Source organism: Camelus bactrianus, chromosome 16 (assembly GCF_048773025.1).
Source record: "Camelus bactrianus isolate YW-2024 breed Bactrian camel chromosome 16, ASM4877302v1, whole genome shotgun sequence".
Taxonomy (NCBI): Eukaryota; Metazoa; Chordata; class Mammalia; order Artiodactyla; family Camelidae; genus Camelus; species Camelus bactrianus.
The window spans coordinates 49,734,495-49,751,734 of NC_133554.1; the positions used below are offsets into that span (position 1 = coordinate 49,734,495).

A 17,240-nucleotide genomic window follows, 5' to 3' on the forward strand; every position below is an offset into this window, starting at 1 on the left:
AATACATTTAGGGAGTAGAGGATTTCAAAGTATGGAATCTACAAAGAAAGAGGATTGATGAAGGCTCTCTCTTGCCTTTTGAGACAGCCTGCACTCTGTCTGTGGAGTGTGTATCTCTCTAAATAAACTTGCTTTCACTTAAAAAAAATCGATTAAATAGATTGGATTAAATCAATTTGAATTAGCTGTGTGACCTTGGATTAGTCGCTTTACCTCTCTGGGCTTCGCTTTCTTTAGCTGTCCCCCAACTGGGTGAGCTTTGAGCTTTTTCCCAGCACTGGAATCCTAGGAACTGAGCGGGAATTGAATTTTCTCCTGGCTTGGTTTTCTGTAGATGGATCCCGATCGTTTTCCTTTCCGTGCAGGTTTGTGGATTTCCACGCAGCCGCCTCCACCTGCTCGCCCTCCCGGGCTTCACTGCTCACCGGCCGGCTCGGCCTTCGCAATGGAGTCACTCACAACTTTGCAGTCACCTCTGTGGGGGGCCTCCCGCTCAACGAGACCACCTTGGCCGAGGTGCTGCAGCAAGCTGGCTATGTCACCGGGATGATTGGTAACACTGAGCCCCACTGCCGGGACCCCCATCTGCCCTTGCACTTACTGTGGTGGCTGCTTTGTGTTTGCAGAACCCCAAACATTGCCACCTCTTCTGCTCAAGTCTGCTTGTTTGCTTATTTCTTACTGTGTGAGTTAGGAATTCTTTCAGCTGTAAGTAACTGAAAAGCCCTAACTGTGGACTCACCATACATAGAACTAGTTTCCTCCCATTACGACAAACTCAGAGGTTAGTGATTGAGTTCATTGGCTAACCCGCTCAAAGATATCATTTCTATCTTTCTGTTCTGCCGTCCTTAGTATGTTGGCTTTTGTCCTCATGCTTGTGGCCTCATGGTTGCAAAATGGTGGCTTTGGTACCATTCATTGTGGTTTAAAGAAGGAAAACGGGGAGGTGGTGCCAGACTCACTTGTTCACTTTTATCAGGAAAGCAAATCTTCTCTCGGACACTCCCCCTGCCTCCAGCAGAAATGCACTCAAATCTTAGTGGTGGATCTGGGTCGGGTGGCCACCCCTCGCTGCAAAGAAAGCTGGGAAGCTGGCCTTGGGATTATAATGATTGACTTGGACTTGGGCACAGGTCTGCCCACTCCCTGAACAAAACCAAAGTTCTATTAGCAGAGTAAGTGGGGACATGGGTGTAGGGCAGGCAACCAGCAGCCTCTGCCACATTGTCCAACAGCATCCTTTCCTTTAGTTATTCATTTATTTGGGGGGGGTAATTAGGTTTTACTTATTTATTTTTATAAGAGGTGCTGGGGATTGAACCTAGGAGCATGTGTATACTAAGCATGTGCTCTACTGATGAGCTATTCCCCTCCCTCCCTTCTTTCCTTTAAAATGCTTGTAGGCATTTATAATGTATCTGGCACTGGGCTGTGTTTGTTTGCACCAGAGTAAGGCAATGCCTTCTGAAATGCTTATTTCCCCCATTGTCCGGGTGAGAAAACTGAGTTTCAGGCAGGTGCATAGATTTGTTCCAAGTTGCCAATCCTGGAGTGGGTGGGGGCTGGATCTAGACAGGTGTGTCAGGCCTGGCTGTGCTCTTATGCTTGGCTGGACCGCCGGTCCCTCCTACAGAACCCAGCATCCCAACAGCATCCTCGAGCTGCCTGTGCTTGTTATTGTAAGTCTCCAGGAGCTGGGTCCAGTGGGATTCCTGCCTCCCTCCGCCGCACGTGAAACGGCAAGGGACAGTGTGCTGACAAACAGGACACAGTGAGGGTCCCTGGGGGGATGTTATTGGTGCCTGGAGCTCTGGTGTAAACCAGGGTGAAACTGGCGTTTCTGGTGTGTTGGCCCGACTTCTCCTCTGAGTCAAGGAGCCCGACATACTTCTCAGAAGATCAAACAGGAGGGCGGTATTCATTGTCCCAGGAGGACAAGCCTCACTGGTAGGAGGGACCAACTAAGGTCCCAACCTTCTCTCCTTTTCAGTCCCTTTCTATCCATACCCCGAGGCATTAATTACTGTGAAGCTCTCACTACAGGCTGAGCATCCTTACCGGCTCCGTTCATGCATCCCTGTAAGACGCACAACTGGGAAGAGTTTGGTTCCAGAGCTCAGCATCAGGGAGCTGAGTTCTTCTTGAGCTGGACCGGATCTCCCTTGCCACTCCCTCTTCATGCCTTTCAACCCCAGGGAAGAAACTGATGACAGATGCACTGTTCAGCTGCTACCCTCTCCGCTCACTACTCATTACACCTTTTTCTTATCTGGGAGAGGATGTGTAAGCACATCAGCTTGTTGAGATTATGAATTTCCCATCAGCACACTTTTAGGGGAAATTAAAAACCTGCTGAAGGAATATCAAGTCCGTGTTCACCACTCGCTCTTTGCTTCCAACCTTGGTCCGTGTTAATGTGTGTTTACCTCGTTGTATCCTTTCCCCCTTCCTGCTATTTTGTATGTCCATGTGATAATAATTTTACATATTTATTATAATTTTTATAATTTTAGAGATAATTTAAAATTTTTTATTTTTGGTGGGGGTAATTAGGTTTACTTACTTATTTTTAGAGGAGGTACGGGGGATTGAACCCAGGACTTTGTGCATGCTAAGCATGTGCTCTGCCACTTGAGCTATACCTTCCCCCGAGATAATTTTAAAATTGTGATATAATTTTATATTTCCATGTCATGCTTCAAGTGTTCCACAGAATGTTTAATCCACTTCTCTCCACTTTTTATTACCTTTTTTTCAAAAACCTATGGACACCCATATGCCCATCCTCTAGATTCATCAGTTGTCAATTTTTGCTACATGCTTTTGTCTTAAAGTTGTTTTGTTTTGTTTTTTTTTTTGGAGGGGGGAGTAATTAGGTTTTTATTTATTTATTTTAATGGAAGTACTGGGGATTGAACCCAGGACCTCATGCATGCAAAGCACACGCTCTACCGCTGAGCTATATGCATTTGTCTTTTAAGGATGGTTTAGAGGTGTTTTACTGAGGCCACGTGAGATAATTTACCTAGCCATCCTCCTGCGGCTGCCTGTTTATTTCTGTCCTCTGTGTTTCGTGCTGCCACCCTTTAGGTCTTTGTACCTAACTCCCCTCCATCTTTTCTTTGCCTCCTTGCCTTGTGGGGGATTTCCCCGGGATCTTCGCCCAGCGCAGAGTGAGCAGGTCAGAGAGTTCCAGCCTTGTCCGAGCTCCTGCCCCACATTGCCCAGTTAACAACCCCCCCCCCCCCCACCTCCCCGACACGAACGCATTTACAGCTCGAGGAACAGCCGTTCGTCTGAGCTTCCTCATTTGCTGTCCCGTGCTTGGACTGCAGCAGGGAGGCGGTCTCTCGCTCAGCTTCTGCAGACTGCTGATGCCGCCAGAGAGGAAGATGATGAAACGAGGCGGAACCGGCATCTCTGAGACTATCTGGGGCGCGCACCTGCTCCCTGGGTCACCGGGCGCCCTCGCAGGGCCCCCGCGCGGGCGGGTGGAGCGGAGGGTGGCGTGGGCTCTGGGGGGCTACTGTGGGCCCCCGCACCTTCTTTGAGGGGCAGAAGCTCAGCCTGCTGACTTCTCTGGGCTCCCGGTAACGGCTCCCCTTCCTCTCTCCCTGCGTGCTTTCCTGCGCGGCTCTGAGTCATCCTTGCTTACTTTCTGTCTCCCTGGGGACTCCCTCTCGGTCCCAGAGAGCAAAGCCTGGCTTTCACACAGTGCAGATTCTCTTTGCTTGTCCTCAGTAAAGGGTGATGCTGATGAAAAAATTGAGTGTGTGATCAGCTCCCCAGAGGGGCTGGGAGCCCCCACCGGGATTCCTCTAAAAGTCTCTTCTCTTGTTTTCCTACAGGCAAGTGGCATCTTGGGCACCATGGCTCTTATCACCCCAACTTCCGTGGTAAGAATTCTTTGGAGGATTTGTCACCTAGGAAATAGAAAATAAAGATCTCTGTGTAAAAGGACTGCATGAATGTTTAAGCCATCCTGCCTCTGGGGGACATCGCTCCTAAGTTAGGACGTCTTCGTTCACAGGGTCACTGGGGGGATTTGAAGCATCCATGGCTGCCTCTAATCTCACATCCCTCTCACCTGGCACCTTTCCTGGCCCCCCTCCTTGGTGCCTGTCCGCCCTCCTGGCTCCCCCATCGGGAGCCCATCCATGTTCCCCTTGAACCAGTTCTTCACGTGTCAGGGAACATCTGGCCCCCATGAGGTCCAGCATGGTAAGAAGTAAAAATCATCTTATGGGTTCACCGAAGCAGGGACTCAGGGAGGAGCAGGGGAACTTCTGTGGGAAACTTCAGATTAAAACTTGGGTTGGAGAGGAGAGGATGAGGGAGGGTCTCAGAAAAAAAAGTGAATAGGAGATTTTTCAGGTCTCAGTTTGACCTCCTCACCACACCACCCCCCACCCCCACCAATCATCCTCCCAAGCCCAACCCCACAGCCTTCTGAGTTTGGCTGAAGTAGCATCTCTGTCAAGGAGCATTTTGAGAATCCCATCCCAACCCCATCCCACCCACAGCACCCAGGGGTGACTTCTGCCTCTGATCTCCCTTGCTGGCTTACTGATAATCTGTCTCTTATAATTAAATCTCTATAGCTTATCTCCCCTTCAGGTGGGAAGTATCTTGAGGGCAGGATTTACTCTTTTATCCCTCAGAGAGTCCTGCGCACTGTGGATGGTAAGGGTTCGATAATCCACCCCCTCCCTCCAGTCTGGGTTAACGCTAATCCCAAGATGTTTTGCAAATCTAGTCTTGCAGCCAGAACCCAGCAACGTGTTTTCTTTGCATACTACAAAGGGATATTAATCAAATCCCCTTTTAATTACGTACTCCATATTACTGCTGAATTAAATCGTGGAAAATTAAATTTCTGGGTGTAAGAATGCCGACTCATACAGCAGAAGCCTAACTCGTGGCTTCTCTTCCAGGCTTTGATTACTACTTTGGAATCCCGTACAGCCATGATATGGGCTGCACTGACACCCCCGGCTACAACCACCCTCCCTGTCCAGCGTGTCCACGGGGCGACAGGCCATCAAGGTAATCCAATCCAAGGCACTGACTATGGGCTCCAGAGCAAGGAGAGATCTGGAGGGTGTGATCCTTCAGGAGTCAATGAGAGAGGCTGACAAGGGAGAGCAAAGACAGCAGGAAAGGTTGAGTACCTCGAGTGCGAATTTAAACGCATTATGGGCATGGAGTGCAAGAAAACTTCTGGTGAAGATGAAGCAAACAAAATTTTTTATTGGAACTTTCCAGGCTCCTTGGACTGTTTAGCTGAGCCGGGGAGAACCTGAAGGCCTCATGCAGGTGGCCTCCTTCCTCCTCTACCTGCTGGCTTTGCTCCTGGACCACTCACCTGGCCCAGACAGTGGACATAGGGTGGGAGATCTGTACAGAGAGCGAGAAAAGGTACCCAGAGCTCCGTACAAGCATCACCCGCCCCCCACCCGCCCCACTCAAACAAATAAGGCAGCATTCTGACGTTGGAATGTCATGCAGGCACTAAACAGGATGTTTTAAAAACATATTCAGTGAAATGGGAAAATGCTCACAATAGAATAGTAAGTGAAAAAGGCAGGAAGCAAGTCATCGACAGTGTGATCTTAACTACCTCTGTATTTACACCTCCAGGAGCCCTAAAGGAAATAGGCCAGAATGGTAACCATTGTTCACACACTCTGGTTGAGGGATTAAGGAATTTTCTTTTTTTTTTTTTTTTTCCTTTCTTGTTGTATTTTGCAAACGTTCTGTAATGAGCACGCAATACAGTTATTATCAGAAAAGGTAATAAACCTTATTCGGATAGTAAAGCAACGTAAACCCAGCCCTCTGCTTGTTCAGACCGTACGCTATGGTTATTTTTAAGGTTGCAGCCACCGGGGGGAAATGAGTCTCAGGTGGCTTATTAATAACACAATAGTTAGTATAATAATAACCATTTATTGAGGAATTGTTACGTTCCAAGCACTCTGCATACTTATCTGTGACCCATGTGACCACCAAGCGAGGCGAGTGTTTATCCTGATTGTACAGGGAAGGAAGCTCCCCTGGTTCCACGGGTCACGCTGGGGTAGAGTGGGGGATGAAGATTCTGGTCTGGGTCTCTCTCAGTCCAGAGCCTGTATCCTCTCCATCCTAACGACTCAAGAGTGTGGTCGCAGGACCAGCAGCATGGGTGTCTTCTGGGTGCTTGTTAGCAGTGCAGGTGTTCAGACCCCACCCCGAGTTCTGCCTTTTCACAACGTGCCCAGGTGATGCAGAGCACGCTGCAGTGTGAGAAGCGATGCTACAGGACATCTCACTGCCCTTCTGACCGCCTGTGGCCTGGGGGTCACACCTGGGGCACGACTGGCCATATCATGGTGTGACCTACACTAGCCAGTTCCTTTTCAATCTGTGTTCAGCCAAACAGAAGAAAAGCATTGGCCGAGAGAGGAATAGGGCAAGGGTGTAAAGGATGGTGGAGATGGGGTGAGACCATCAAAAGCTGAAAAATTGGACACAAATGATGAGATTAGCATTGTGATGCCCGAGACAGTGCTCTTTTTTTTTTTTTCTGTCTTTTAAAAAAAATCGTAGTCTTTGGTTGATTATTTACCATAGTCTGACCTTCCTCTTAAGCTTCTGGAGTGGTGCGTGTGCACATAGATTTGTGGCGAGGAACTTTCATTTCTTCCCAAGCCCTTCCCTGCACCGGGAGGACAGTTCCTCTGCCTGGGCCTCCCGTGGCCCCCCTTTACTCTCCATCATTCTCAGCTTCTCCCCTGGTCCTCTGTGGCCACCAGGATGGAGGGCTTGAGTTTTTATTGTGTTGCTACTCTATTGAGCAGTGTGCAAACACTAACCGTTCCTTACCTCCTTTAGTCCTCCCCAGACCCCCGGAAAGGGGGCACAGGCAACCCCGCACTTTCGCTCAGGACTGTCAAGCTCTGAGGGCTTGAGCTGCCCCAAATCATGGCCAGAGTCATGACCTGGCCTCTTTGCTGGGGCGTGCATGTATCAGATTCCTTCCCATCAGTGAGACCAAAGGCTGGGTTCGGTTTTTTCCAAGAGATAGAATTGGTTTGACCCCCACCACTTTTCCTAATTGCTAAAGTTTCTCCAAATTCTCCAAACGTGGTTTGAAATTCAAAAGTTGTTTCCAGGGGGCAAGGGTCTACAGCTCGGAGGTGGAGTGCGTGCGTAGCATGCCTGAGGTCCTGAGTTCAATCCCCAGTACCTGCATTAAAAAATAAATAAGTAAACCTAATGACCCCCCCCAAAAAAAGATGGAAAACAAATACATAATTAATGAAAAAATGAAAAATTTAAAAATTAAAAAAAAACCGTTGCTAACCATCTGTCATATTGTCAGACGTCGTGACGTGGGAAGTCCTGGCTGTTGACTTGGGAAAATACCAAGCGTTGCCCCCAACAGCCAGAAGCCATGATTTCGGGGGGTCCATAGAAAGAGCCAGGGCTGCTGATTGGCTCTGGGACTCTGCTTGAGTAATTTAGTTTGTTTAGACCTCAGTTTCTCCCCTCAAGAAATGGGAGTCCCCCTGTCCCTAGCTCACGGAAGTCTTGGTGAGTTTTACAGAGAGGCCAGGCTTGTCGAAGGATCAATACATCTACAGAAAGGGAATGCAAGGAGGTCTCATACTGGTTTTACACTGGGAGGAAGCGGCAGGCTGCAAAAACCATCTGGGGCCAGACTATTAAGTGTTTTGTATTCATGTGCATCACTGCATTAAAGCATCTCGCTCGACTCTATGACTACTTAGGTCGTGGGAATGAATACTCTACCATCTGTGGTTTCCACACAGGAACCTTGAGCGGGACTGTTACTCTGACGTGGCCCTTCCTCTGTATGAAAACCTCAACATCGTGGAGCAGCCCGTGAACTTGAGCAGCCTGGCACAGAAGTATGCCGAGAAAGCTACCCAGTTCATCCAGCACGCAAGGTGAGGAGTGCCCTGGCGTCCCCGGTGCTGGTCCCCACTCCCACCCACCATGTCCCCTGGGCCCGCACTGCTCAGAGCCACGACGGAGTTCCATTGCCCCGCAGAGATGGATGCATGTGTAGTAAAACTGGAAAACAGTCTGCCCTGGAATCTCACAGCCTGGGTTAGAAGTGCCTCGGGTACGTTCCCAAAGTCCTTGGGAGCTTCCCCGTATCCCTGCTCAGGCCATGCTCTATCATCATTATTATTCTGCCTTCTCCTATGGGCGTATAACCTGCCTGGGGGTAGAGCCTGCCTGCTGTATGCTGGGCACTCCGGGCATTTATGGAGTTCTTTAGTTGGCAGGGTATGTCCATTTCTTATTGCTGCTGTAACAAACTTACCACCAACTTAATTGGCTAAAACAATAGCAATTTATTCTCCTACGGATCTGGGGGCTGGACATCTGAAATGAGTCTTATGGGGCCAAAATCAAGGTTTCAGCAGGGCTGTTTCCTTCTCGAGGCTCCAGGGGAGAATGGTTTCTTGTCTTGTGCAACTTCAGGGCTGCTGGCATTCCTTGGCTTTGGCCACGTCGTCCTGATCTCTGCTTCTATGGTCCCCTTGCCTTCTCCTCTTTTGTAGTCAAATCTTACTCCACCTCCTTCTTATAAGGGTGTTTGTGATTACACTGAGGGTCTACTAGGAAAATCCAAGGTAATTTCCTTATCTCAAGACCCTTAACTTAATTGCACCCGCAAAGTCCCTTTTTCCATATAAGGCAACACTCAAAGATTCCAGAGATTAGATTCAGTGTGACACGCAGGGGTTACAAATTCCAGCATCTCCAGGGCTCAGGTAACCTAAAGAGGGAAGCAGGCTGAATGTGAGGCATTAGGGAGTGGTGGAGATTGTGGTGAACTTGAAAGCACGTGTGCCATCTAACTCTCACTGCCCGCTGCTTCTCTGTGGAAATGGGAGCCTGGATTGTCAGATCTTTCCATTTCTCAAGAAAGATGGGATACCTGGCCATTGGCAAATCTCCTAATCTTTAAAAGTTAGAAACTACTCATTAAAAATAACAAAAAAAGCGAAAAACCCAGACCTGTGCCACAGTGGGTCTCTAGCAAGCTGTGTATGTGTGTATGTGTGAGGGCTTCTGGTTTACAGCCTCCCTGGTCAGGACAGAGAATAGATTGTGTGAAACAACAGACAGCTCCCAAGTAATGCACCCTGACCTTGTGGTGCACCGACGGTGGGGTACAGGCACACGTGCACACACCTACAGCCACCCCACGCCGCCCCCTCAGCCAGGTCTCGACTCTTCACAGCCACCCCGTGCTGTCCTCTGTTGAGCCCACGTGTGCTGTCTCAGCTTTCTCCCAAGATTGCAACCCCTTCGAGGGCTGGGGAGCAGTTTCTAGTAGGTCCCTTGGTATTTTCCACAGCCTTTGCCTAAGTGGGCAAGAAAAAACGTGCTGCACACCTGTCCACTTGTGCAGAATTAAAAATAGATTCCACCTTCGGATGACTGATCTCACCAGCTCCTGGAATGTGAGAGAACCCCCAAACCCCTGAACCGCGCTGGGACTTCGTTAGAGAGAAGGGCAGCTGGGAGGGTGGAGGCAGCAATACAGATCTCTTTATGATGTTTTCTTGATAACAAAACCTGTTTACAGCCTAAATTCTGAGAGCAGTCCCTTAGGGCTTTGGAGACTGCATCTTACCAGTTTTTCAGGGCTTTCTGAGAAACACTTCATTTGCTTTTTATTTTTTCAAATGGTGGATATGAAAAGGGGAAAGCTCCTTCTCCCATCTGGGGCTGTTGAGCACTTATCCGCTCCCGGGAGCTTGGAGACGGCGTCAGACCCCTGTGCCCTGTGACAGGTGGGTGCTTCATGGCTGATGGGGACAGTCCATGCCTCCTTTTGCGGTGAAAGCACAGTGTTCTGGTGTGGGGGGGGTGCGCCGGCTGGGGACTGATTAACGCTCTGAAGTGGACATGGGGCTGTTCATCGACCAGTGAATTAACCAGCGCAAAGACAAACCAATCAACCAACAAAACTCTTTATCGTAGGAAAGTGGTGAAGGGTTTGTTAATTTGTGAAGTTACTTATTGAGTGAAAAGTCACATGAATCCTGTTGGCTTTTAACTTGACGGAAAATAATCCTCAGGCCTGCTGATTTCTTTAGGATCTGCCTTGCCAGTTCACCCATGATTTTTGAAGTGTCAGCAGAAAAGTCCCCAGATTTGTACTCTCTTCTCCTCCGTGACCTCCGACCCTACCTGGACCTGTTTGTCAGAACTACCGGGGGTCCCTGAAGTCTGGTTTTCTGTTCCCGCTCAGTGAGGGTCCCACCCTAAGACTTCGTTGAACGTTCTTCCTTGGGTCTTTACTTGAATTTAAACCCCAAGCCTAGCAGCAATGCTGAAAGCTATTTCTTCTTTTTTTCCCCCTTTATTTATTCAGGTATATTCAGTTGACCATGTTGTATTAATTTCTGGTGTGCAGCATAGTGTTTCAGTTATATATATAAAAATATATTATATATATATCCCTTTTCATATTCTTTTTCATTATAGGCTGTTGCAAGGTATTGAATATAGTTCCCTGTGCTGTACGGTAGGTCCTTGCTGTTCATCTATTTTATATGCAGCAGTTAGTATCTGTAAATCTTGAACTCTCATTTTCTCCCTCCACCCAGCCTGAAAGTGAATTCTAGATTTGAGTTTTTTAAACAGCAGGCAAAGCTCCAAATTGCCCCCCCCCCACCGCAAAAAAAGAAAGAGAGAGCAGATGGCATGGGCTACTGGGTCAAGGAGCGAGCTAGTCCTCTGCTCCTTACAGGGTCTCGTGCACTGAACCTAAACTGGGGAAACGGGGCCTGGTGAGGCCGAGGGGATGGGGCACAGGGGTGAGGAGTAGTTGAGGGTGTTTGAAATCAGAGTGTGTGGTCACTGTTCCAGGGTGGGTGTCATTCTGAACCAGGGCCTAGAGAGGCACAGACACAGAGAAGCCCCCGCCTTCCTGGGCTGCATCCTAGGACCTGCATCAAAGGCTCAATGCCTTCTTCTGCTGGGCTGGACCGGCCCCTGCACTGCTCTCTCCATGCTGGTCCAAGTCTCCCCCTCCTTATCTCCACCCCCACCTGTCTCCCACCTAACACACCGACTGCCACCTACGTCAGGGCTCCGGGTTCAGCCTAAAGACCATTCTCACCTCCTAGCCACTTCTCGCTTCTTTCTGTTTGAATGTTCAGATGAATAGCCGATGAGGAAATGACCAACTCGTGCTTCACTAGGTGATGGGACTAAGGCCTTCCTCCTGCTGTTCTGTCCACCTTGAGTGCCTACTGCGCATCGCCCACCTGGAACCCCTCGTCCTTCAGGTCTCCTGGTCTCAGAGATCTCTCCCCTCTCCCCCTCACCCCACACTTAATTCGGTTCCCCTGTTACATCCTTTCACAGCAGCTTGTACTTTTCCTCCATCATCGCTGCTAAATCTGTAATGATCATCTGATTAATTTTTTTAAATTGAAGTATAGTCAGTTTACAAGGTGTCAATTTCTGGGGTGCAGCATAATGTTTCAGTCATACACATACATACAAATATTCATTTTCATATTCTTTTTCATTATAGGTTACTACCAGATATTGAATATAGTTCCCTGTGCTATACAGAAGAAATCTGTTTATCTATTTTATATGTATTAGCTAATATTTGCAAATCTCAAACTCCCAATTTATCCCTTCCCACCCCCTTTCCCCCTGGTAACCATAAGATTGTTTACTATGTCTGTGAGTCTGTTTGTTTTGTAGATGAATTCATTAGTGTCTTTTTTCTTTTTTTAGATTCCACATGAGTGATATCATAGGGTATTTTTCTTTCTCTTTCTGGCTTATTTCACTTAGAATGACAATCTCCAAGTCCATCCATGTTGCTGCAAATGGCATTATTTTATTCTTTTTTATGGCTGAGTAGTATTCCATAGTACAGAGAGATATATATACACATATCCGTACATATGTATCTTTTTTTTAGTGCAACATACAAACTTTATTTAACAAAAGTAACAGGTAAAGTCAAACAGGCACTTATATTAAGAAAAACTGACAAGAAGAAATTTTATCTTAAAGACCTTACAGTAACCTACTTGCAGTTGCATTTAACTGAGCTCTGTTGCTGTGTGTATATGTGCATATATATACATATACCACAGCTTCTTTATCCAGTCATCTGTCAATGGATATTTAGGTTGTGTCTGATTAATTTTTAGTTGGATTTTTCTCTCACCTGTTTCCAGTTCGTTGTGAAGCTCCAAGGGTGTGGAAATAATGCTGATCATGGAAATCAGCTTAGTTGTCCCATCCTAATCTTAGTGCCTACAGCTCTATCCCTAGTGCCTGGGGGGAGCCTGGTTGGAGCTTAATGACTGTTCATTGAATGAGTGAATAAATGAGTGAGTTACTTGATCTGGCCTCAAAGATGGGCTGGTGTTGTGCTAGGAATACAAAGGAACATTCTATCTGTCCTGGCTTTTGAGTAGCTCCCAGGCTAGTGCAGAAGGAGATAACGTTAAAAGCTGACTTGAAGGTAGGTTGTATTATCCAGATTTGATCAATACTCTGGGGGAGGGGGAAGGGAAGAGGAAGCTATTGGTGAGCTAGGAGCAGAGGAGGAGTCTTGATGGCTTGGGAGCTGGATCTTAAGAACAGATTAAGTGTATTTAGGCAAGGAACCAGGCAGGGTACGTCTGGGAGAGGAGGCAGATGGAGGTGAGATGCTTGGGAAGCTGGCACCATAGAAGGAGCCTCGGAGCGGGGAAGACGGATGCTGGGCTGCAGGGTTTGGACTATCTTGTGGGCTGCATGGAGCCCAGTGGGCTTTTAAATAGGAAACTGACAGATCAAGTCTGGGTTTGAGAAGATGTCTGGAATGCTGAAGCCCAGAGGGGGATGGTAAAATGCTGGGGGCTGGGTAAAATTGTGCAGCCTTCCATTTCAGAGAGACTCCGTGACCTTTCACCTCTAGGGACCACTGCAGGGGGAGCCGAGAGGGCCGGGAACCAGCTGGGCAGGTGAACACTCCTGGTTTGAGGGAAGCCCCACCTCCACCTGCAGGCCTGGCTCTCTCTGGCCAGAAGCCTGTGGGGACATTTCCTAAGAGGTGAGAGGTCGGTGTCCCTCCCTGGCCATCTTCTGTTTCAGATCAGGTGATTTGCTGACTTGGCTGTCTCTGGGTCTTAATCTTAATGCATTTCCACGCCCTGCCCCATCCTCTCTCCTGGAATGTCCCCTTGAGCATCTTACTTCTTCTAATAGCTTAACCCCTTTTGTTAGATCTGGTCATATTTTTCTAGCCTGGTGAATATATATATATGAAATCATACTGTCTTATAGTTGGCTTTTTTTTTAACGGAGGTACTGGCGATGGAACCAAGGACCTCATGCATGCTAAGCATGTACTCTACCACTGAGCTATACCCTCCCCCTGTAATTGGCTTTTTTAGAAAAATGAGGTGTAGTTGATTTACAGTGTTGTATTAGTTTCTGGTGTCCGGCATAGTGATTCTTTTTCATTATAGGTTATTAAAAGCTATTGAATACTGTTCCCTGTAATATACAGTGGGACCTTGTTATTGGTCTGTTTTGTATAGAGTAGTTTGTATCTGCTTATCCCAAACCCCTTCCCCTCTTCCCCCTCTGGTAACCATAAGTTTGTTTTCTATGTCTGTGCATCTGTTTCTGTTTTGTAAGTAAGTTCATTTGTGTCATTGGCTTTTTTTTTTTTAAGTACCAGTTCTCTTTATTTACTCTTTATTTTCCGTTCAGCACAGGAGCATAATGAAGGGGTGGTTTGGGGGATCGATGCCCCCTGGGAGCTAGTTTGTGTGGTTTCTGCAAGATGCCACATTTATGAATTCTAGCATGGCATCAGGATGCAGAGGAAGAGGTACTTCCCTGGGTACTATGGATCCTTATGACTGCTGGCTCGTGAAATTCATACTTGTTAGTAAGAAGGCTACTGTTTATTAACTGCTTATGATGGGCAGTTAATTAATGATCACAGCTTATTGGGGGGCAGCATAACTGTCCCCACTGTATAGGCAACAGAGGTTAAGTTGATTGTCCAGGGTGACAAAACCATGAAATAAAATTCCAGGGGTCTGGATGCAGATCTCCGGCACCTGTCCTCTTCATCCGTGCGTACTGTCGTCCCTCACCATCACGGTGCTCATTCAGCCTCGGGCCCAGGGTACTAACAGGATTTTGATACTGGGCGGGGAGTTTGGAGGATATGCTGAGGGTGAGTGGGACAGGGGTGGATGATGGGACCATGCGCCCAGCCCATATGCAGGGGTGAGCTGACCAATGTTTAACAACCAACACTCTGACAAACAAAGCTCTGATTTGTACCATTTGCCCAATTCTGTGGTGTAAAAAGTATCCTCACTGTGGCTGATTTTAAGATGCCAGTGAGATGTTGCTGAATGTGGGGTTGGGGAGAGATGTGCTGGGGCACCCCATCTTAGGCTGTTTCCACCATACAGGGTCAGTGTCCGTGAAATTACCTCCGGGGCATAGATAGTACTAAAATGTAAAAAATAATTAGGATATGAGGAGTCGTGCACATTTATTACCTGTTTTTAATATCATTTGTTTAACTGTAAGTTGATTTCATTTAATTTTTAATGATGGCCGTGTTTTAACAACTGGCTTGCAGAATTCCTGAAATTTGAACCAGTTCCACCCAGTGTGCCAATGTAACATGGTGTCTCTCCGCAGATTAGAAAAAAGGCGTCCCCTCTGAGCAGGAGCTGATCTGTGCCAGAGTGCCCAGCCAGCGGATTGTGGGCTGGAGTTAAGCTCCGATTTACTCTCTCAGCTGAGAGAGTCCTTGTCTTTGTGCAGGACGCAACCTACACAACTGTACATGAGCAGGCAACAGACACTCTAAATCAGCACCACCCAGTAGAGCTCTCTGCAGGGATGAAAATGTTCTTTCTCTGTGCTGTCCAACATGGTAGCCACTAGCCTTAGCATTTAAAATGTAGCTAAGGCAACCGAGACACTGGATGGATGGATAGATATAATAGACAGACAGACAGATGTAAAATATACAAAACATAAAAAACCAAAAATACCCAAAAAAGAAACAAACAAAAAAGATTAAAAAATTACACGTAACATAAAATTTACCTTTTCAAGTGTATACAATTCTATGTTTTTAAGTACATTCACATTGTTCTGCAGCCATCACCACCATCCAGAACTTTTTCATCACCCCAAACTGAAACTGTGCTCATTAAACACCAACTCCCCATTTTCTGTTCCTCTCAGTCCCTGGCAACCACCATTCTACTTCCTACCTCTATGAAACGGGCCACTCTGGGTACCATGTCTTCAAGCCTCATCCCCAGTGTGGCATGTGAGGCACCGAACTCTTAATTTTGTTTCATTTTCATGAATTGAAATCGAAATAACCACATGTGACTTGTGACTCCTGCATTGGACAGAGCAACTCCGGAAACGCTGCAGAGAAACTGCTGATTGAAGTGGAGAAGGAGAGGCCCCCGCTGGGACGTGCACCCTGGGTTTTCTGTCCATCAAAGAGAACTGAGTATAGGCACCGTCCCAACCAGGGGACCCTCGGAGTCGGGACGCAGGGGACTGTCCAGCGCGAGGTTGCATGCAGAGCTGAGGACTCAGAGAGCTTGATGTGAGATGGTGTAAATCAGAGGAAGCAAAGAACTCTTGGGTCAATGTGAAAGTCGAGTCTCTGGCTGCACTGGTGTAAAAAGAGCCTGCACTTCTATTATGACTCTGTACAAACTTGCCTGAGGTCTCCCCTCACCCTGACTGTGTCCTCGGAAAGACCCCCCTCCCCATAAGTGTGGGCTGTGGGATGGGGCTCCCTGAGGGTCCCTGCTGCTGCAGGAGTGGAGAGGCTGTGGATCTGAAGCTGCACTTGATCCCGTCTCTTGCCTGGGAGTGAAGGGTGGGGTGGGGGGCAGTCGGGAACCAGAGGCCTCCCGGGGCACCTGCAGGATTAGATGAGGGGCGGCCAGGTGCCTTGGCCTCTAACGGGACCTTGATCTGGATGTTCCCGGCTCTGTCCTTGGAATTCCCTGTGGTCAACTTGAGTCATTCATTCATCTCCTAGGAAGGGCCAAGGCTGGGAGTGGACATGATGGCCTGGATGCTGCAAAATAGCAGATAAAATTTTAAAATATGTTTGCATTGGACTTTAGAAGGCAGCAGTTAGGGGCCAGGGCTCTGCTCTCAGCCAGGTCTGAGTTTCAGTCCAGACTTGATCATTTACAAAGCTTGAGTAAGTCTTTCAGTCTCCCTGAGCCTCCGATGCTTCATCTGAAAAAGGGAACTTGTGGGTTCTCATGAGGATGAATTTAGACGGCGTGAGTCACACTTAAAAGCTCTCGGTAAATGTGAAAGGACAGTGACAATGATTACAGTTCCTCTCAGTTTTTAACTAGCTAACCAGGTTATCTCCACATTTCCTCTGGAGATTGTAGACAGATGAGTATGTCCTGAGCACATGAGGCAGAAGGTGTTCTGGGTTTTTCCCTGGAGCCAGGGAGAGCCACAGAGACACTGGAACAGCCAGAGTGCCTTCTGGAGGGTTACCTCTTGGCTCTCTCTCGTTTCAGCACCAGCGGAAGACCCTTCCTGCTCTATGTGGGCCTGGCCCACATGCACGTGCCCTTAGCCAGGACCCAGCTCTCAGCAGAAACATGGGGTCGAAGGCCATATGCTGCAGGTCTCCGTGAGATGGACAGCCTCGTGGGCCAGATCAAGGACAAAGTTGACCGCACAGCGAAAAACAACACATTCCTCTGGTTTACAGGTGAAGAAGTAAAACCCAGCCAGTCTAACTGAGATCTAATGGATAACCCTGCACATTCACCACCCCCACCTACCAACCAGAGAGCAGAGTCTGGGCAAGTCATCCTCTTTAATGGGGCCAGGGGGCTGGCCTTGAACTTGGGGCCTCATTAGCTTGCGTGCTGAGCACCTGTCCATTGGGGCCACCAAGGCGGAACCCCTGGAAAGGCTGGCACAGAGGGGACAGGTACCCTGCTGGCCCCTTGGGTATTGATTAGGGTTATCTGGATATTGCTCTTAATTGTTAATGAATGACTTTGACACTGTGAACTTATAGAGTCCTCGGGCAGTTCTGAGACTCCCCCTTCAGCATCCTCCCGCATCCCAGAGGTTGCCACCGGTCACCAGGTCACATCTTTTCTCTGAGTGGAGCTGAGCTAGTGAGCTGTTTAAAGGGCCCA

The 17,240-nt window shown here is 48.0% G+C and overlaps 1 protein-coding gene across 12 annotated transcripts in view; it reads left to right on the forward strand.

The window, feature by feature from the left end:
• ARSG (arylsulfatase G) overlaps positions 1–17,240 on the forward strand; it is a 108,238-nt gene that overhangs the window by 62,518 nt on the left and 28,480 nt on the right. For 10 of the 12 annotated variants that reach the window (XM_074343537.1, XM_074343541.1, XM_074343534.1 and 7 more), the window contains 5 exons: positions 366–553; positions 3,852–3,899; positions 4,938–5,049; positions 7,818–7,955; positions 16,605–16,801. In XM_074343537.1, the coding sequence (XP_074199638.1) occupies positions 366–553; positions 3,852–3,899; positions 4,938–5,049; positions 7,818–7,955; positions 16,605–16,801 (683 nt within the window). Of the gene's footprint in view, positions 1–365; positions 554–3,275; positions 3,900–4,033; positions 4,225–4,937; positions 5,050–7,817; positions 7,956–16,604; positions 16,802–17,240 lie in introns of those variants that run through there. The other 2 variants (XM_074343543.1, XM_074343542.1) reach the window with 2 other exon arrangements.